This window comes from Lissotriton helveticus, chromosome 9, assembly GCF_964261635.1.
Source record: "Lissotriton helveticus chromosome 9, aLisHel1.1, whole genome shotgun sequence".
In the NCBI taxonomy this organism is placed as follows: domain Eukaryota; kingdom Metazoa; phylum Chordata; class Amphibia; order Caudata; family Salamandridae; genus Lissotriton; species Lissotriton helveticus.
In genome coordinates this window covers 183468646-183485352 of record NC_136070.1, presented here as the reverse complement: position 1 = coordinate 183485352, position 16707 = coordinate 183468646, and the positions used below count along the sequence as shown (strand labels likewise).

Sequence of the window (16707 nt, the reverse complement as noted above, 5' to 3'; positions counted from 1 at the left end):
TATCCCGTATTAGCTTGGCCAGTGCTGATAAAACTGAAAGATACAGTTAGGTACTAATGAGCATGGGCCAGGCTCTTCTCATAGGAAGAAGCCTGCAAGAAGACCTTGAAGGGAAAATATATGCATCACCAGCAAGAGAAGACTTCTGCTTTCCGAAATTATCTCTTCTGTGTGCCAACTTTAGAACAAGGCTACACTTACTAAAATGTTTAGCCAAAAAATGCAGGGTACAACATAGGATAACAAAATGTAAACTCATCTAAAACGTGAGCCCGTGTTCAATAATGCTAAAGCTTTAATAGGCTTCAAGGAGGTACACAATTGCAATTGATGTATAACCTGTATCTGTACACTTAACGGCGCATAAGTGGATTTGCATTTATCAGCAATCATTAAAGTGAGTGAATTTATGTACTCAGATGATAAGTGGGCATATCCTCTTCTGGCTTTATTTGACGTAGCATGTAACAACTGGCACAATCCATGGGCTCAACCCCTCTCAAGCATAATCTTGGTTTATCAGTTTGTTCTTTGCTCCCCCCCCCCCCCCCCCCCCCCCCCCATATGAAACTGTACTGTTGGAAACGCTGTACAGTTTGTAATGTTAAGATTGATCCTCACTTGCCTTTCATGGATCCAACACTTTGGAATATGCAGTTGGATTTGTGTATGTCCTCTAACTCATCCATGTGTTAGTTTCTCCATTAGAACACTTGATAGTGAAAGGAGTAAGTGAGGATGAAGAGAACAAGGCATTCCCAAAGGGGTAAATGGAGTTAGGAAGTGTGATACAGTATGACACAATACACTTCGAGTCCAGTTATGGCTGTTACTTAGACATCAATTATTGGTTATGTTACTGGTAAGTAAAATATGGCAGGGCAGGTCTGTGCAGCACCAATGATAGTCGTTAGAAGCTGTGGACTGGGACCTGGGATGTAGATTTGAGACTGATCACGATACGGACCTGGTCAGATAGGCCAAGTGGAGTGGTCCTCTTGAAATTTTGGAAGTCAAAAAGTTTGAAAACGTTTCTAAGTCCTATACAGAGAGGAACTGTGTAACTTTTCTTTTTAAGAAAAGGGTTGAAAATTCTTCTAAATCCAAATGCAGAATGGTGTTTAGTCACTTTTTTAACAGAAAAATTCTCCCGGTGTAGGCTATCACTGAAATTGTAGCTGCTGTTGCCTGAAGTAGGTTGGTTCTGCTGGAGCTCTAGGTCTTTGGAGATTTCTCAATGAAAATGTTCTAAGTCCCAACGCAGAATGGGACTTATTCATTCTTTTCAGAGATCGGAGGACATTTGAGTGGGATGGAGCTCTGAAGGAAAAGTTCCTTATGGTGCCCAAAGACCACAGGAGTACACTTCTAAGGCTCCCAGGACCTAAGGGAAAGGCACTTAGAAACTCTCAAGGTGTTAGGCTGAGACAAATGGTAAAGTCCAGTCCAAGTCTAGCTGTCACTAGTTTGCTGGGCACTTCTGGGAAAAGGCCTTTGGCAGTTTCTGGTGTACCTGTAGCCACACATGTGGTGTGCCAACTCTACCCTTGCAGTCCACGTCTTTGTTAAAAGGGGTCCAGTCCTTGAGAGCTCCTCCCAGGTCACAGACACCAGGTCTGATCTTCCACCGGTCCAGTAAGTGTTTTAAAGAGTTGCCACCTTTATAGTTGTCACAAGCAAGTGGGTGAGGGCGAAGTCCTGAATGACTCCCACGTTCCTGACTGGAAATCTGAAAATCTTAGGTGCTCAATAGAGTTTGAGAAATGCAGAATCCCTTCGCTTGGAGTCACCCACTTTTAAGCAAGCATTTTACATCAACCAATCGTTCTCTGGAAGAGCAACAAACATTTGGAACTCCCTTCCTCAAGACCTTCACATGACCCTCTGTCAAGACCTTTGAAAAGTATCTCAAGAGCCATCTTTTCAAAAGACACTTCGGCTAAGTTTATATCACCTTCACACTTGGTAGAGATTTGGGCCAAGATCCTGTCAAATGCTTTTTCATTTTTTTGTTTAAATGGTTGATCTTGATGATTTTTCAAACATGTTTTCTTATAAAGCACACTGATACCCATCTGCCTTGTTCATGCTTTATACAATTGAAAAAAATATGCTAGCTTCAGAAGAAGATTGAAAATGGCCTCTCATTTTTACCTGACTGGCCAGGAACAATTTAGGTGTAGTTGTCCCATCTCCCCTAAGGTGGGCAGTAATCCTGCATTTTGCAGGTTTGTCCTGCAATTGTGGCTGTTCTCCTGCCGCCTGCACAGAAGCACCGCAGAATGCCCTCCCACACTTTGGTTACATGATAATTTCAATCCTCTCAAAGGACAAGCAGCACTCCCTCTTTCAGCACTTTATGAGCTGTGAAAGAGGTATCTATCGCTGTTTAGGGTTGGAAAGCTGCAGCATAGGAGGTATCCTGCACAATGCAGCTCATAAACACCTTTACCTATTGAGATGCAAATTCAGCCACCTGCCAATTAATAGCTCTGAATAGGTTCATGATTACCATGCTGTCCTAGGAACTTATCCCAGGGGTATCTCTCTGTTTTTTTATTTCTTTCATTCAGCCTGTTTCAAAGTGCTGATATCTTTGCTAAATAATAGACCCAGGATTTCAGCACACTCTTGCTTCAAATGCCACACATTTACCAACATATTACATTTTGGTGAATATACCACGAGACTGGGCACTTCTCTTCTCCCCAGGAAATATCCAGCCCATTTTTTTTAACCAAACGCTTACTATGAATTTTTACTTTTATTTTAAAAACTCACAATCTGGTAAAAAGGGGGCAGGGGAAAAAGTTCAAAAAGTGATTGTCCAAGGGAAAACAATGTTGCCAAATGGGGACGTCAAGATTAACAAGCATTGAAAATGCAATAGGTCTCGCCTTTGATTAAGTTAAAGCCATTTGCTTTGCTATTGTACAACAAAGCAAATGTCTTTAACTTAATCAAAGGCGAGACCTATTGCATTTTTAATGCTTGTTTGCCATCCAAGCCGTCACCACTGTATGAAAATATATGTCCTGTTAAACAACCCAATTGTCCCTTACAAACCATCTCTCGCTTCTACTACAGCCAAAGAAAAACATCTAAACAGTTTGCGTCATCTTTGGACCTAAAGTGAACCCTGGGATAAATATGTCAGTCAAGTGCATTTTTCAAACAGAAATGTAACAAGACCGTGACAGAAGAACATTAAACTATGAGTGAACAAATATCAAGTTGGAGACCATACAGGATCTGGCAGAAAACGGGTAGACTGTAGCATCAAGGCAGTCTTTATCTGACATCAAAATATGTATTTGTATGATATGTGTTCAAAATAAGAAGCAATGTAAGATGATTTTGAACAAGTATTTAGCAAAGAGCATGCAGTGTGTTGGGCCATTTTGGAAAACTTAACAAAATATTTTAAATGTGAAGGTACCATTTATCTCTTACCAATTTCAACGCCTCATCAGGGGTAGTAAGCACTATATAAATGCAATTACAATTGCAATATAAAAATGAAGAGGTTGAACTACTGGAAGGAACTTTTTTGGGAAATGCACTGATTATGGGGGTTAAGTTTTAAATTGCGGGTGAAGTGTGCTGCAACATACACATACAAAAGTGATATCGATGGTCGAACTAATAGGAAACGAAGTGTCCTTTGAAAATAGCTAACATTTACTGCCCTGTCTCACCAATGTGTCAAAATAAATTAACGAGCCCGGGAGTTTCAGACCCTAATCCATTGTGATGGGTATCACTCAGGGACTGGACTTAACCTTAAAGTATAAATCGAGTTCACAAGAAACTTTGCATGACAGAGGGTAGCAAACACCAGTGGACAGTGGGGCATTTACCCATGTGTAAAGCGCATCAATGCCAATAAATTAAGCATTTTTGCTAAGCAGCCTTAAAAACGTTTTCAGTTAAAAAAATATGATATGTTAATAGCTCTTAAAATTGTGTCTTCACATGGGGGGGAAAAGCACGTTTCTGAAAGCAGGCACCAGAATGGACAGCATCTGCAACCACGTCTGCCTTGTGGGCTTGAGAAGATCAGATCTTACATTCCAGGCTTTGAAGTGAAGGAAACTGTAGCAAGGGAGAGGGAGGGTACAGCCTGCAATGTGAGCAAGCCAGAAATCCTGCCGGAGAAAGGATTCAGAAGAAACATCAGTTAGCCCCAAAAGAATGCGGCTGTCGTTGGCCACCGCAGGAGGCCACTCAAGAGGGCAGCCCTCTAGTAGCATCGGGCACCCACCACCCCCCTCCTCCTGAGGAGGCAGGGACTCTGGGGGAGTCCCCTTCCTGGGCGCAGGCGGAGCCCGTCATGTCCGCTGCCCGAGGCGGGGTGAGGAGTATATAGGTCCCCTTCACCACGCTGACGACCTCTTTGTCTGCCGCACTGGGGCACGCCGCGGTCGCTGCCCACTGGACACAGACAAACAGTGTTGGCACCCCCTCAGACCTTCGGGCGGTTGTGTGCCTGAACAACCGGGGGCTTGCCTTGCTACGCTCCCCCCTGAAAGGGGCGTGAGTAATAGGGACCAGGTGTCACGTGATCCGGGAGGAGGATCACCAGAAGGGGCACCACTGATGGGGTTCGCCCCAGTGCTGCTTGGCTCATCAGGCGGGCAGGTGGCGAGAATGCTGCCTGCCCTTGGATCGCCCGTAAGATAACCCACCATATTACATAACGTTGTATGTAATAAACTGCAGCATTTTTCCCAATGCAAAATCTGTGTGGTGTGTACTTATTTGCATGCATGCTATGTGTTTGGGAGTGGGGAGTGTTGCCATGATGGAACTATGTGATGTCCTCAGGTACTGTAGAGTTCTCTGCGAGGATCACGATTTTACCCATCATTTTTTAATACAGGTTAAAACAAATCTACCTCAAATGCTGCCATTTTTGATTTAATTACTATCACAATCCTGTGTCGATGCAATACAAATATAGCTACAGCAAAAACATGCATCAGAGATGGCAGGTTTCCACAGGTCTGGAATATTTACAATCACGGCTTACAACACTAGAAACATTGCGTGCCCCGGACACTGCAGTGCCCACTTTGCTATCCGGCAACAACAGCAATAACAAATGATGGACAGCGGGCAGCAGGAAGAATTGCTACACATCCTAGTTTTAACGTTCTCGCGGCAGAAAGAGGTTTGTGCATTAACAAAAAAAAATGAAAGTATATTGTTTGTTTTAACAGTGGTACTTGGCCAAATAAATGCGATATATGAAAGCAAGGGCGAGAACTAAAAGCAAATGAGAATTTAATTATGAAGATTGACAAAAAGCAAATGAGCATTTAATTATGGAGATTGACACTACATCGCGCTTTCTCCCCAAAAAAAAGTGCTGAGTGTCCCGCCGCCAATGAAGACTAAAGTATTTTCTCTGCCCTTTCCTGGCTTGTTATTCTGTGTAAGTATCGCCCACCTTAGGTTAACAGGTAGTTACGTGAAATAACCTGCATATCTTTTGTGCTCTTGATGTTGGCCTCTCCTGTCTGTCACAGAAGTTTCACCAGGACGAGTTGAGTTTTATGTGAATACTGGATGACAATGAAGTTGTTCCTTCACTGACCTGGTGCTACAAGACCCTCGCCGATTGAAGCACATTAACTTTATTCTGCAATTGTTCGATGTGTACTTAAAGAGAGCATTTGAAAAAATATCACACTATTCACTGAAACTCAAGACAAATTATGAAGGCTTTCTTTACCAGTGTACCGTATGGGGAACCGTCAGAACAAACACTTAGTCAATAATAATACCTTCTAGCAACGTTTATCTGCGACCCGACCCAGGTCTCTTACTGTGGGGTCATAGGGTTTCCAAAGTGCCTGCGAGCGGGGTGCTTTTTATGTTTCAGTGCAGTGTGTGGTCCCAGCGAGAAACAAGACGGGTGGGCGACATTATGTAATGTTAGCGGTCTGACGAGTCGAAGTGGGCCGAGGACATGGCTTGGGCGGACGTGCCCCTGGGGCTGCGAAGGAGGTGTAGCCGCTGGCCGCTCATGCCAAGGATCGCAGCTGCGGAAAGGGAGAGAGAATCGAGGCAAGATGGACTAGACGAAATCAAGAGAAAGCAAGAGACAGACAGAGAGAACAAGCGTGTGGACAGCGCTACAAATGAAACAAGCACCAGAAGCGGACCACGGTCGAGAGCGGCTGGCAGGCAATGTGTGACGGCGGGGACATTGGGCGCGGGCAATTCCACTCCAGCCACCTGAGTAGGGGGGTGGGTGGGGGTACACAGGGACAATGGGATCCCGGAGGATTGTCTTACTGCAACAACACCGATGCGACTTCGGATACGACCTGAGGGGGCGTGACCGAAATTCCGCTGCTGCTGACCAGAAACAAGCGTGCTACCTACAAAGTCAGCCACATGTTTACTGTCGCATCTCGCTTTCACTTTAAGTGAAAGCGAGATGCGAAAGTAAACATGCGGCTGACTTTGCCAAAGCAGAGTGAGTAAAAAAAAGTGCGTGGGGACAAATGTAGGGGAGAGTGTCAAATCCCGGTGGGCGTGGCCAAAAGGAGACAAGGCGGCAACAAAGAAGCCTCCTTCACAATCACAAGCCAGCGTTTTGCATTAAAGATGACGCTGGCCAATCAAAAAGATAGGCGGGGCTTCAACTCCGCCTCCGAGAGCTTCGGAATCTGTATTGATTCCAAGAAACTCTTGAATGCGAGTGCAGCGCATGCGCTGCTTTCGACAGCCGAGACCTAAGCGAAAGTAAACATGCGGCTGACTTTGCCAAAGCAGAGTGAGTAAAAAAAAGTGTGAGGGGACAAATGTAGAGGAGAGAGTCACGCCGCCGGTAAAAGATCAAATCCCGGTGGGCGTGGCCAAAAGGAGACAAGGCGGCAACAGAGAAACCTCCTTCACAATCACAAGCCAGCGTTTTGCATTAAAGATGACGCTGGCCAATCAAAAACATGGGCGGGGCTTCAACTCCGCCTCCGAGAGCTTCGGAATCTGTATTGATTCCAAGAAGCTCTCCAATGCGAGAGTAGTGCATGCGCTGCTTTCGACAGCCGAGACCTAAAAAGCATGTGTTCCTAGTTTGCACAGTTTTCAACTATTCCACTAAACAAGAACTGGAGTGACTATGATGGTAAGGCCAAGGGGCGCCCTTAACACGAAACAGTCGCTATTTTGCAGGCCTGCCGTGTTTATTTTCAGCATATTTAGTTGAAGTTGTAAAGCTATCTCCAGCCAAGTTATATCTTTTAGACCAGTGTTTGCCAAACTGAGGTCCGCGGACCCCCAGGGGTCCTTAAGCAACAGTTTTAAAAGCACAGACAAGTTTCTTGTAGAATTAGCTAAATAATTTTTTAAGGGCAGTCAGTGGTCCCAGGGACCTATGCCTGCTCTTAGAAAATGAAACGAAAACGTTTCATTTTCTTTCTTTTTTTAAATGCATGGTAAACGGGTTGCATTTTCTTTTTAAAACTGCTTTATTTAAAAACAGTCCCAGACATGGTGGCCTGCAGAGCCATACTTGGGAGGGCTGGCATTCCTAATGACCTCACAAATTGCGAGAGGCTCATTAATATCAATGAACCTCGCAATTTGCAACCCCATTGAGAATCCCAAACAGTGTTAAACACACTGTTGTGCATTTCATTTAGCGACTCGCAATTTGCCACTCGCCATGAGTCGCCAACTGCAAGGCACTAAATGAAATGGTCGTACATCTGGCCCCAAAATCCTTAGTACTTTGAGTATTTGTTTTGTGTGCACACGTGTGTATTTTTTTCGAATTACTGTTTTAATATTTGAAATGTAACTCATACAAATTGCTTGGGCGTCCCCGGCCTCCAGTGGTGACTCAATGGGGGTCCTCAGGAGTCAAAAGTTTTGGAACCACTGTTTTATACGACATGATTTAGAGAAGGGAAATTTAGAATTAAACTGCAGAAATGTGCTATGTGTTTCATAGTCCCTCCACTCCTCAGTGAATGTCTTCTGATCTTCGTGCACGTGCAAAGTGTCTCTACACGCAAAGTGTATCCAACCATGTGAAGTATCCTGAAAAGTAATAATGGAAAGTTGGCCACCCTAATCTCACCAGCTGTTTTGTTGGTAAAGAACAGTTTTCTCAAAACTGGATCTTATTTCACTTGGTTAGGCTGTATAACATACATTTACGAATTTCTTTCTAAAAGATTTCTAAAGAATACGAAAGTTAAAATTCTTGACCATGCAAATTAAAAAAGCTAATTCTTTAAAAAAAATATATTTATATGTTGGGGGATTATGCATCTTTAAAAATATATACAGATTTTCGTAAGCGAATCATAAAAGAAACTGATTGAGTTGTATTTAAGTTGCAGCGCCCTACATCTACCGAACATTCCTGACATTTCAAGATGGCTGCCTATGATGAGCGAAAAATTGAGTGACTGTTTTAGTCATGTTAGTGGTTTACACTCAAACCGGGGCAGGTTTCAACGTGTATCTTTAAAGGACTAATTCAGATAAACGTGAAATTAATTTCAAACAGCGCATGTTATGGTGAGCGGTCTTATTTTCTTTAGTGGTTGTGCTGTGAAGCACCGTTTTGAAAACTGTGTGTAGCTACCCTCTTCGTTGTGTAGGCGGGGCTTGTTGTCTGTCTCTCTTTACAGCCCGTCATGCCTCTTTTCACAATTCACTAGGTACTTGCCAAAAAAATCTGCCACTGGAAGTCTCGGGGCTCTAGGGAAAGTTTGTTCCAAGTGTTGACCAAGTGGGGGGCGCGCGGACAGGAGAGGGGGTAACCCCTCTAGAACCAGCAGGACAGGACCTGGAAAACGGCTAACGTCGGATCACATCAACGGTCAGCGCGGCGCGAGACGGTAACCAAGTGGCGGCGGCTGCGTGGCACAGTATGGGCCAGGGCGCCGTGCCGCTGCTTCGCTTCCCCCGGAGATCCTACTCCGTAGCCCTAGGATGAGCGGCAGAGAGCGGTATGGGCCCCGTGAGGGCACTCGTCCGCATACCAGGAGTAGCGGCGACTAGGGTGTGGCGCAAAGGAAGGCGCTCCCTGAGCTGGACACCGTCGCCCAGGTGCCGAGGCTGTCCCAGGCATGCTGTCCCGAAAGAAGACCAAGAAGGAGGTGTCCAAACCCGCCGAGGTGCAGGGAAAGTATGTGAAGAAGGAGACGTCCCCTCTGCTGCGCAGTGAGTACCGGGGAGGCCAGGGGTGGGGGGACATAAATGCATCCTGTGGATCACAAAGCCTGCAGCGGGTGGGGAAGGCGTTAAGTGTGGAGTCCCTTTTCTCTTACACGTTGGTTGGTGTGTAGTTGTAAAATACTTTATTGTATTAATCATAGGATTACAATAAAAATGCGAGCATTTAAAAGACAATCATTTCAATAATTAAAACGTATTATAAAAGGTCATACACACTACGTAATACAATACAGAGCATCACATAATGGTTTCCATTCATTGTTTGTCCGTCTACAACTGTATCACTGTATTCTTTAAATTGTTATTCCGTTTGCCAAGTTAAAGGGCTAATTTACTATTTGGTAAGGTGTATCCATCCGATTTGTCATAGGGGACTCTATACATGCGTTTCCCTTTTATAAATACAATTTCTAGCCCTTTACCTACAAGAGTTGCACATGTTATTTCGTCCTAAACGTTTTCGGCTTGATCTCTAATTTAACCATACTTTCCCGTTATAAAAGCCGTTTAAGCAATTAATGCTTCATAGGCATGATCTAAAAACATTACCATCCTTGTTATTGCACTGTCCTCTTTGAGCTGAAACAGTATCGAACGGCCTCTGCCGTTGTTCTTATTTTAGCATTGTTAAACAAGGGGCATAAATATGTCCCTCCGTATGGGCAGCAGCTTAGGGCAGATACATATTAGATGTTGAAGTGTTTCCTCAAAAGTTCCACAAAGCCAACATACTTGTATATCTTGAAGTGCCTGGTTCCATTTCCCTTCAAACTCCCCAATCAGTATGTAAAATTGCCTAAATCTTAGAAATTTGTTAATTACTAAATCCATATGTTTGTATTTTCCAGCTTGTAGACGATCTAAATTCCACTGCTTTGTAGTTAGCGTATTGCATATTCAATTTTTCTACGCAGATCTGGCCATTCACCCCATCTCCTGTATATCGGGCAGACCATAAGATCCCAATTCTATCATTATACTGTATAGTTCTAAATCTGACTTTGTCGCTGCCTCACTCTTTAAATATTTGATGTTTCCATTTGAATGGATCAGCCATGGCACAATCAATAATGTAGTTCACACAGCTTCTCTTATGCAACAGTTCCAGGGATTTTAGACCAAATTCCAATCTTAGGATGCAATGCGGGGTTGCCTGTCGTAGATGTAGTAAGGTGCGTACACATTTCAAAAAACATTTCTCAAATTTGAGAATGACCTGGAGATGCATATAATAAGTACCAAATTCATTTAATTTGTATTGCTTTATGTGATGGACTAATTGCATTCTCTGCAAATATGTTCACGAATATCGAGATTGATTTAGTAATATCCTTTGATTTTGCATTTTTACTGGCCGAATGGCTTGATCATGATAACTTATTATCAAAGATTACTCAAAGATAGTTGTATTGTTCCACTACCTCAATTGAAGTTTCTTCAAGTGCCCACTTGTTAGGTTTTTTAGACTGTCCAAACGTCACAATCTTCGTCTTGGACATATTGGCTATCAGTCAATTTGCTGTATTGTAGGTATGTAGTTGGTTCAGTTGGTACTGGAGTCCTTTCGGAGTTGAAGACAAGATCACTATGTCATCCGCGTATGCTAGGTATGGTATTTTTTTTTACCTTCTAATTTTGGTGCCATACCCATATCAGAACTTAATGCAATATCTTTATTGGCAATATAGAGAGAAAATAACTGTACGAGGAAACAACCTTGCCTAAGACCATTTATGGTATAAATTTTTGGTTATCGCATATTATCGTGTGCCAATTTCACCTGTAGCTATGTTTCCGAATAAAGGCAATAATAAAATTCAGAAGATTTGGATCATCTACCCATGTTGTTAGTTTGCTCCACAGCCTTTGTCGGTTTACCTTGTCAAACGCTGTGGAATAATCCACAATACAGATGTAAATCATTATTTTCGCACGCTTGCTTTTTTTCCTAACCAATCCAATGAAATTGTTATCAATTGTTGAACACCCTGAGCGAAATCCGGTTTGTGTTCTTGGTATTCGTGCCTTTACCTCTGCCCATGACCTCAATTTGTTTTTAAGGTGTTTTGCAAACAGTTTCCATTCGAAGTCCAACAATGCTATTAATCTATAGCTAGATGGATCAACTTTTGGGCGTCCATTGTATATTGGATGGGCAATTGCTCCTTTCCAAGATGATGGTATCCTTCCACGCTTGATTACCTGTGAAAATAGCTGTTTTAGCAACATACTCCAAAAGATTATGTTTAACTTGATCAAGTCTATAGGGATACCATTTGGTCTTGCTGCCTTAGATGAGCGCACACTCGTTATTAGTTCTACTATTTCTTCTTCTGTAATATCTGCAAAACACGGTGTGGGCAGGATCTGTAATGTTTAGTGTAAAATAGTTTTAGGGGTGATCTATTTTGGTTACAGTAGAGTGTGAATAGAGTTCTGTTAGGTGACCACTGGAGTTTGACCAACCAAATGGAGATACAGTGTATCTGTTCATCTGCATTATATCCTTTCACCACGCTTGGCTTGTTTTAAGCTCTCCTGACTGCACTTTGGAGTTGTAATTGTAAAAATGATCTTACTAATTCATTTAAATTGCAAATGATTTATTGCTGAATAGACTCCCACATTACTCTCAAATCAATGCTTGAATTGGGAAAAAAAGTACCCCTGGAAAGCGGGAACAAATTTGGGATTAAGGTGTGGCAAAGGAAAGGGAGTATAGTCACGTGGGATGGAGCATGGAAATCCGAGTCTGACAGACAACTGCATTTGTTTAAAAAATGTATTTAAAACAAAAATCAATTGTAGTAAACTGACAACAAGGACAAACGTGCCATCAAATTTGTTTTAGCTTACCTAGTTGGTCACAAAGAGGATGCATTTTAAAATATTTTACAGAGTTAAGATACCTGCTGCAGAGATGTTTGTTAGACCAGCAATTTTGAGGGGAGTAAAACAGCAGCACAATACCTCTGGTGGTTAATGCAGTTTTGGGAGTTTTCTGTGTTTTGTCCATTGACAGTTTTAACTCGTCAGGTAGAATAGAGGGTTAATGTGCCTGCTACAAAGTACATTGTGTAACATGCAGATCACAGATTAAAGTTTGATGTAGATGGGTAGGTGGGCTACTGCCTATGACATTGAGATCTTTTTGTTACTTTCAGTTCACAAGTTGCTACCCTTGTATAGCATGTTGTTCTATGTATCTGCCGTAAGGAGCGGCTTGCAAACTGTAAGTTATGGGTTTAGATGCTTCTTGTTTTTTTTTCTAAATCTGTTATTCAAAGATTACAAATAAGGAGTATTCTTGAAATTACTGATGTCTTGTGACTGCCAACCCCAATCACTGCATTACGTTTTATATCTTGACATTGTGTTTCTCCAGACCATTCACTCTTAACATATAATTTCTATAAGTATTAACAATAATGTCTATTTGTAGGTAGCAACTTCTAGTGGAATGTTATTGTTAGTTCATCATTGGACTGGTAATAGAAGGAAGAGCCGGTAATAAAGATTAATTATGAAGTAACATTTTAACACTTTATAAGAATGGTGATTTCCCCAAGCCTTTGTTTACCTAATTCAAAGTCGTCGGCGTAGAAGGGATTTGAAAGGACAATAGAGCCAAACTTCAGGCATGGGAATTAAACAAAGCCAGGTATGAAGAGAGGTCCACCAGAAACAGGTAATGAGTGGTGGCTAACGCAACCCTTCTTATTCCCACAGGATGTTGGAATGGCCCTGGAGAGGTTATCCCCACTGTTCAACTTTCCTCTGAACCAAGTGTTCGCATGTAGGTTTTCAATCGCTCGTAGAAGCTCCGGTGATGTGGACCATTTTTTAAAAATTCGCTCCAAAGCCTGTTCTGTTTAACACAGTCAAAGGCATCTTTGTGGTTTATGTATTATACGTAGATTGGAAATTTAGCTGTTTTTGAGCAGTAGGGTTAGTGTCATGATGTTTCTTAAGATCCAGTTTTTTTCTCTCTTTGTGATTTCCCCCCCCCCCCCCCCCCCTGTCTGGTTGATCAGACGGGATGATTGAGTTTGCATTGTCCCAGTCAAGTAGCTGTTCCAGTAGCATGCACATGTATTTATTTTGCTTCTTGGTCAATGATGCCGCCCCTGGCCATTCCGGTGTGACTGCTGCATGTTTGTTGTTGAAGTGAGCAAGAAGGAAGGAGGCCCAGTCTTCCCCACAAGTTCGATTCCGGGCATGGTTGTGATTTATTTTTTTAGGGTTTTGTCAGATTGCCAGAATTCATTTGGATTATGATGCTTTGTATGCCAGATGAGCTTGGCCCTGAACGATTCCGTGATTTTCCTGTTTTTGCTGCAGACCACCCTTTTCAACTCCTTTTGCTTGCGCCTTAAGGTGGCTGCGTGTTTCATTGTGAGGAACCGCTGTACTTTGACTTCCTTCTTGAGAATTTTAATTTCTCTGTTCATGCACTTGTTTCAACCTGGTGGCCTGTTATGGTAGGGCTGTAAAAGATTTACTTTTGAGGCATTTTGTTGAGAGAGGGAGTCTATAAATGCTTCCCAGTTTCTTTTTGGGGAGTTCCTGTTATTTTGAGCCAACTTTGTGATTTTCAGCTTCCTGTTCCAGGAATTCTATGGTGGTTGAGGTCCATTTTATCCTCCTTTGGTTGGCCGGGTAGGTAGATCTCGGAGGCTCTGAGGTGTGGAAGTTTCTCTGTCACAGCAAGTGTGAGTTCCTGGGGCATATGGTTGCTCTCTGTTCTTTCACTCATTTCAAAAGAGTGAACCTGCTTTAATAGAGACGCATGACTGGTGGAATATCGCCTTGGTAGCGGCCATTAAGGGCCCTAGCACCCAGGTGTTCCAGTTGGCTCAGCAAGTTGTTGCCCTTTTAGTCCCTCCTCCTTAACCGCATGCGTGCGGCATGATTTCCGCCCGTACGCTGGATTTTGCGGATTCGCATGTTACGTGACGAGCTGGGCTCGTCATGAGCGTGCCAGGAGGCTACCTCATGACGAGCCCAGCTCGTCATGAGCGTCGAAGGGGTTAACTCTGTGTTTACTTGTATTGGGATGTCCTGTAAGCGCTCTTGAGCCACTGTTATTTTGCTCTTTTGTGAAGGACCTAGCAGATACGTGTTAAAGTTACCTGTTACTATGATCAAGGAGTGACGCCTGGATGCCCTTACTCTGAGGGGACTGTTGCACAGCTTCTTCAGGGTCTCCGCGTGGTCTTTGCAGTTGGGTGGTGCTTAAAGGTTCACTTAAGTCACTGTGATGGCTGTGCTGACTATACGCTCCTGTTGCAATGTTTCTTTTGAAATCTTTTTTTATTGGTTTTCATGTGAGCCATAGTTCTAAGCAAGCGGGAAGAATACCAATTCCGGTGCACATAGTTACAGTGGAAAGGCCAGCTTCTGTAATACAAGCCACTCTTGCAGTATTTGAATATTGTCCGAGTCAGCTTTTTGCTCCTTGCTACTGACTGAGTGCTGTAGACAAATAGATTGCGAGTCCCTCTCTGCTGCCTCTGAATGTGGATTTATTTGGTCGCCAGGATTACATTATGGAACCCCAGATGGCGATTGGTTCTTCTTCTGAAGGTCAGTCAGTCAGTCAAAATACTTTATTTCGATAAATCAATATCATAAAAAGACAATAGCACTATACAATATTCACATGATCTAAAATACATAATTAATACAAGATAAAATCATGATTAATTTACACAATCCAAGTATTTACAAACAAGTATGAAAATATTGTCCTTTAAAAATACATTTAAAATACATTAAAATACGATAAAAAGAGGTCAGTTAAGTAGGACTACATTTTCTTGTACATTTTACAGTCTCACATAGCAATTTCATTTAGTAGACATTCCCTATAGTATAAACAGTATATACTTTCATCCACTATGGAACCATGTTATGAAGGTTATGGGTCATCTTCCTTTTCTTAATCCTTGCCGCCCCCACAAGGAAGTTAGCAACATGAAACATAATCCTGGGGGTCTGCAATAACTGTAAAAACAGGAGAGCTGGCTTTACCTGAATAAACCCTGCCTCCTTTAAAATGGGGATCAAATATTTCGTCCTTACTGCCGTGTAGTGACCACAGAACATCAAAAAGTGCATTGTATTCTGGATAGAAAAATTGTCACAGGAACACAGCTTTGCGTTATCAGGGGTACTCCAGGTCGGAAAATGACCACGGTTCAAGTGAATCAAATTAAACCGAAATCGGGTCAAGAGAAATCGGTGATAGGCGTGGTTCACAGTAGTTAGATACAATTCAGGGCCTACTTGGGTGCTCATAATAATGCTAGCCCTCACCATTGGTTTTTGTAATTCCATTTGTTCCCTCTCCATGCTTAGCAATTCTCCCATCAAACCCTTAATCAAGGCGATGTCCTTTGTTGTTATGGACGCCGGGGAAGAAAAGAGCTCCGGTCTCCCTAGCTTAACGAGACTGTCTTTAATGTATGCTAGCCACAGGATTTTATTTGCTCTATCTAGCTGCAGGCAATCTTTTTTAAAATAATGTGGTTAAGAGGGATTTCCTGGTTCAACCAGATCTTCAGCCAAGCTAGAATAGGGGCCATTTTAATCATATCTGAAATATATCCTACTCCTAATTCAGTGTGAACTGTGTAAGATGGAGTGGACTGTGGCACAGAGAGGACAGCTCTTAAACATTTATTCTCAGTAGTTTGAATACTGTCTGGGGAACAGTATCCCCAAATTGCACTACCACATGTAGCCACTGCAAGGCATTTTGCTTTATAAATTTTCAATAGGGTTGCTATTGGCCTTGCCCCTAATTTTTTCGAAAACCCCTGAAGTGCAGAAGATGATCTGGCAAGTGAGATGTTTCTGTTTTTCAACTGTGGACCCCAGTGTCCTCTCTCATCAAAGGTGATTCCCAGATATGGTAAAGTGGCTACTCTACATAACTCTTCTTTACCACATGTGAATGTTTTTAAAATCTTATTCTTTTTGCTCCTGCCCATTATCATTATTTAGGACTTCTTTTCATTTATCTTTAGGTCCAAAGAACCCATGAAGTTTTCAAAGATATCCAAGAGGCGTTGTAAGCCCACACCGGTCCGTGAAAGCAAAACGGCATCATCCGCGTACAGAAGAACCGGGATCCCCAGTTCTCCTATACGCGGGATGTCAAGAGATGCCTCTTTTAACGCTGGTTCCAGTGCGTTTATATAAATGGTAAATAGGAGGGGTGCCAATATGCACCCCTGCCTAACACCCCTTTCAGAGTTAAAATGACTAGTACATCGGCCCTCGAGGTTACTCTAACCGAAGCTATAAGGCCAGTGTGCAAATCAGCCAGGAGATTAACTAGAGCCCTGTCTAGGCCCATGTCAATGAGGATTTGCCACAGTTTTGAGCGATTTACGAGGTCAAAAGCAGAAGAGAGGTCCATGAACCCCAGGTACATGGACCCCTCCTTGGCCCTAGTGTATTTATCAACCAGTAGGTGCAAATTAAGTCCTTGATCTA

At 42.8% G+C, this 16707-nt stretch overlaps 1 protein-coding gene across 1 annotated transcript in view; it reads left to right on the top strand.

Annotated features, from left to right (window-relative positions):
* Positions 1-8657: 8657 nt before the first annotated feature.
* Positions 8658-16707, top strand: part of SAV1 (salvador family WW domain containing protein 1) — a 55028-nt gene continuing 46978 nt past the window's right edge. The window contains exon 1 of the mRNA XM_078659725.1: positions 8658-9189. Within this exon, the coding sequence (XP_078515851.1) occupies positions 9096-9189 (94 nt within the window). The 5' untranslated portion in view covers positions 8658-9095. The remainder of the gene's footprint in view (positions 9190-16707) is intronic.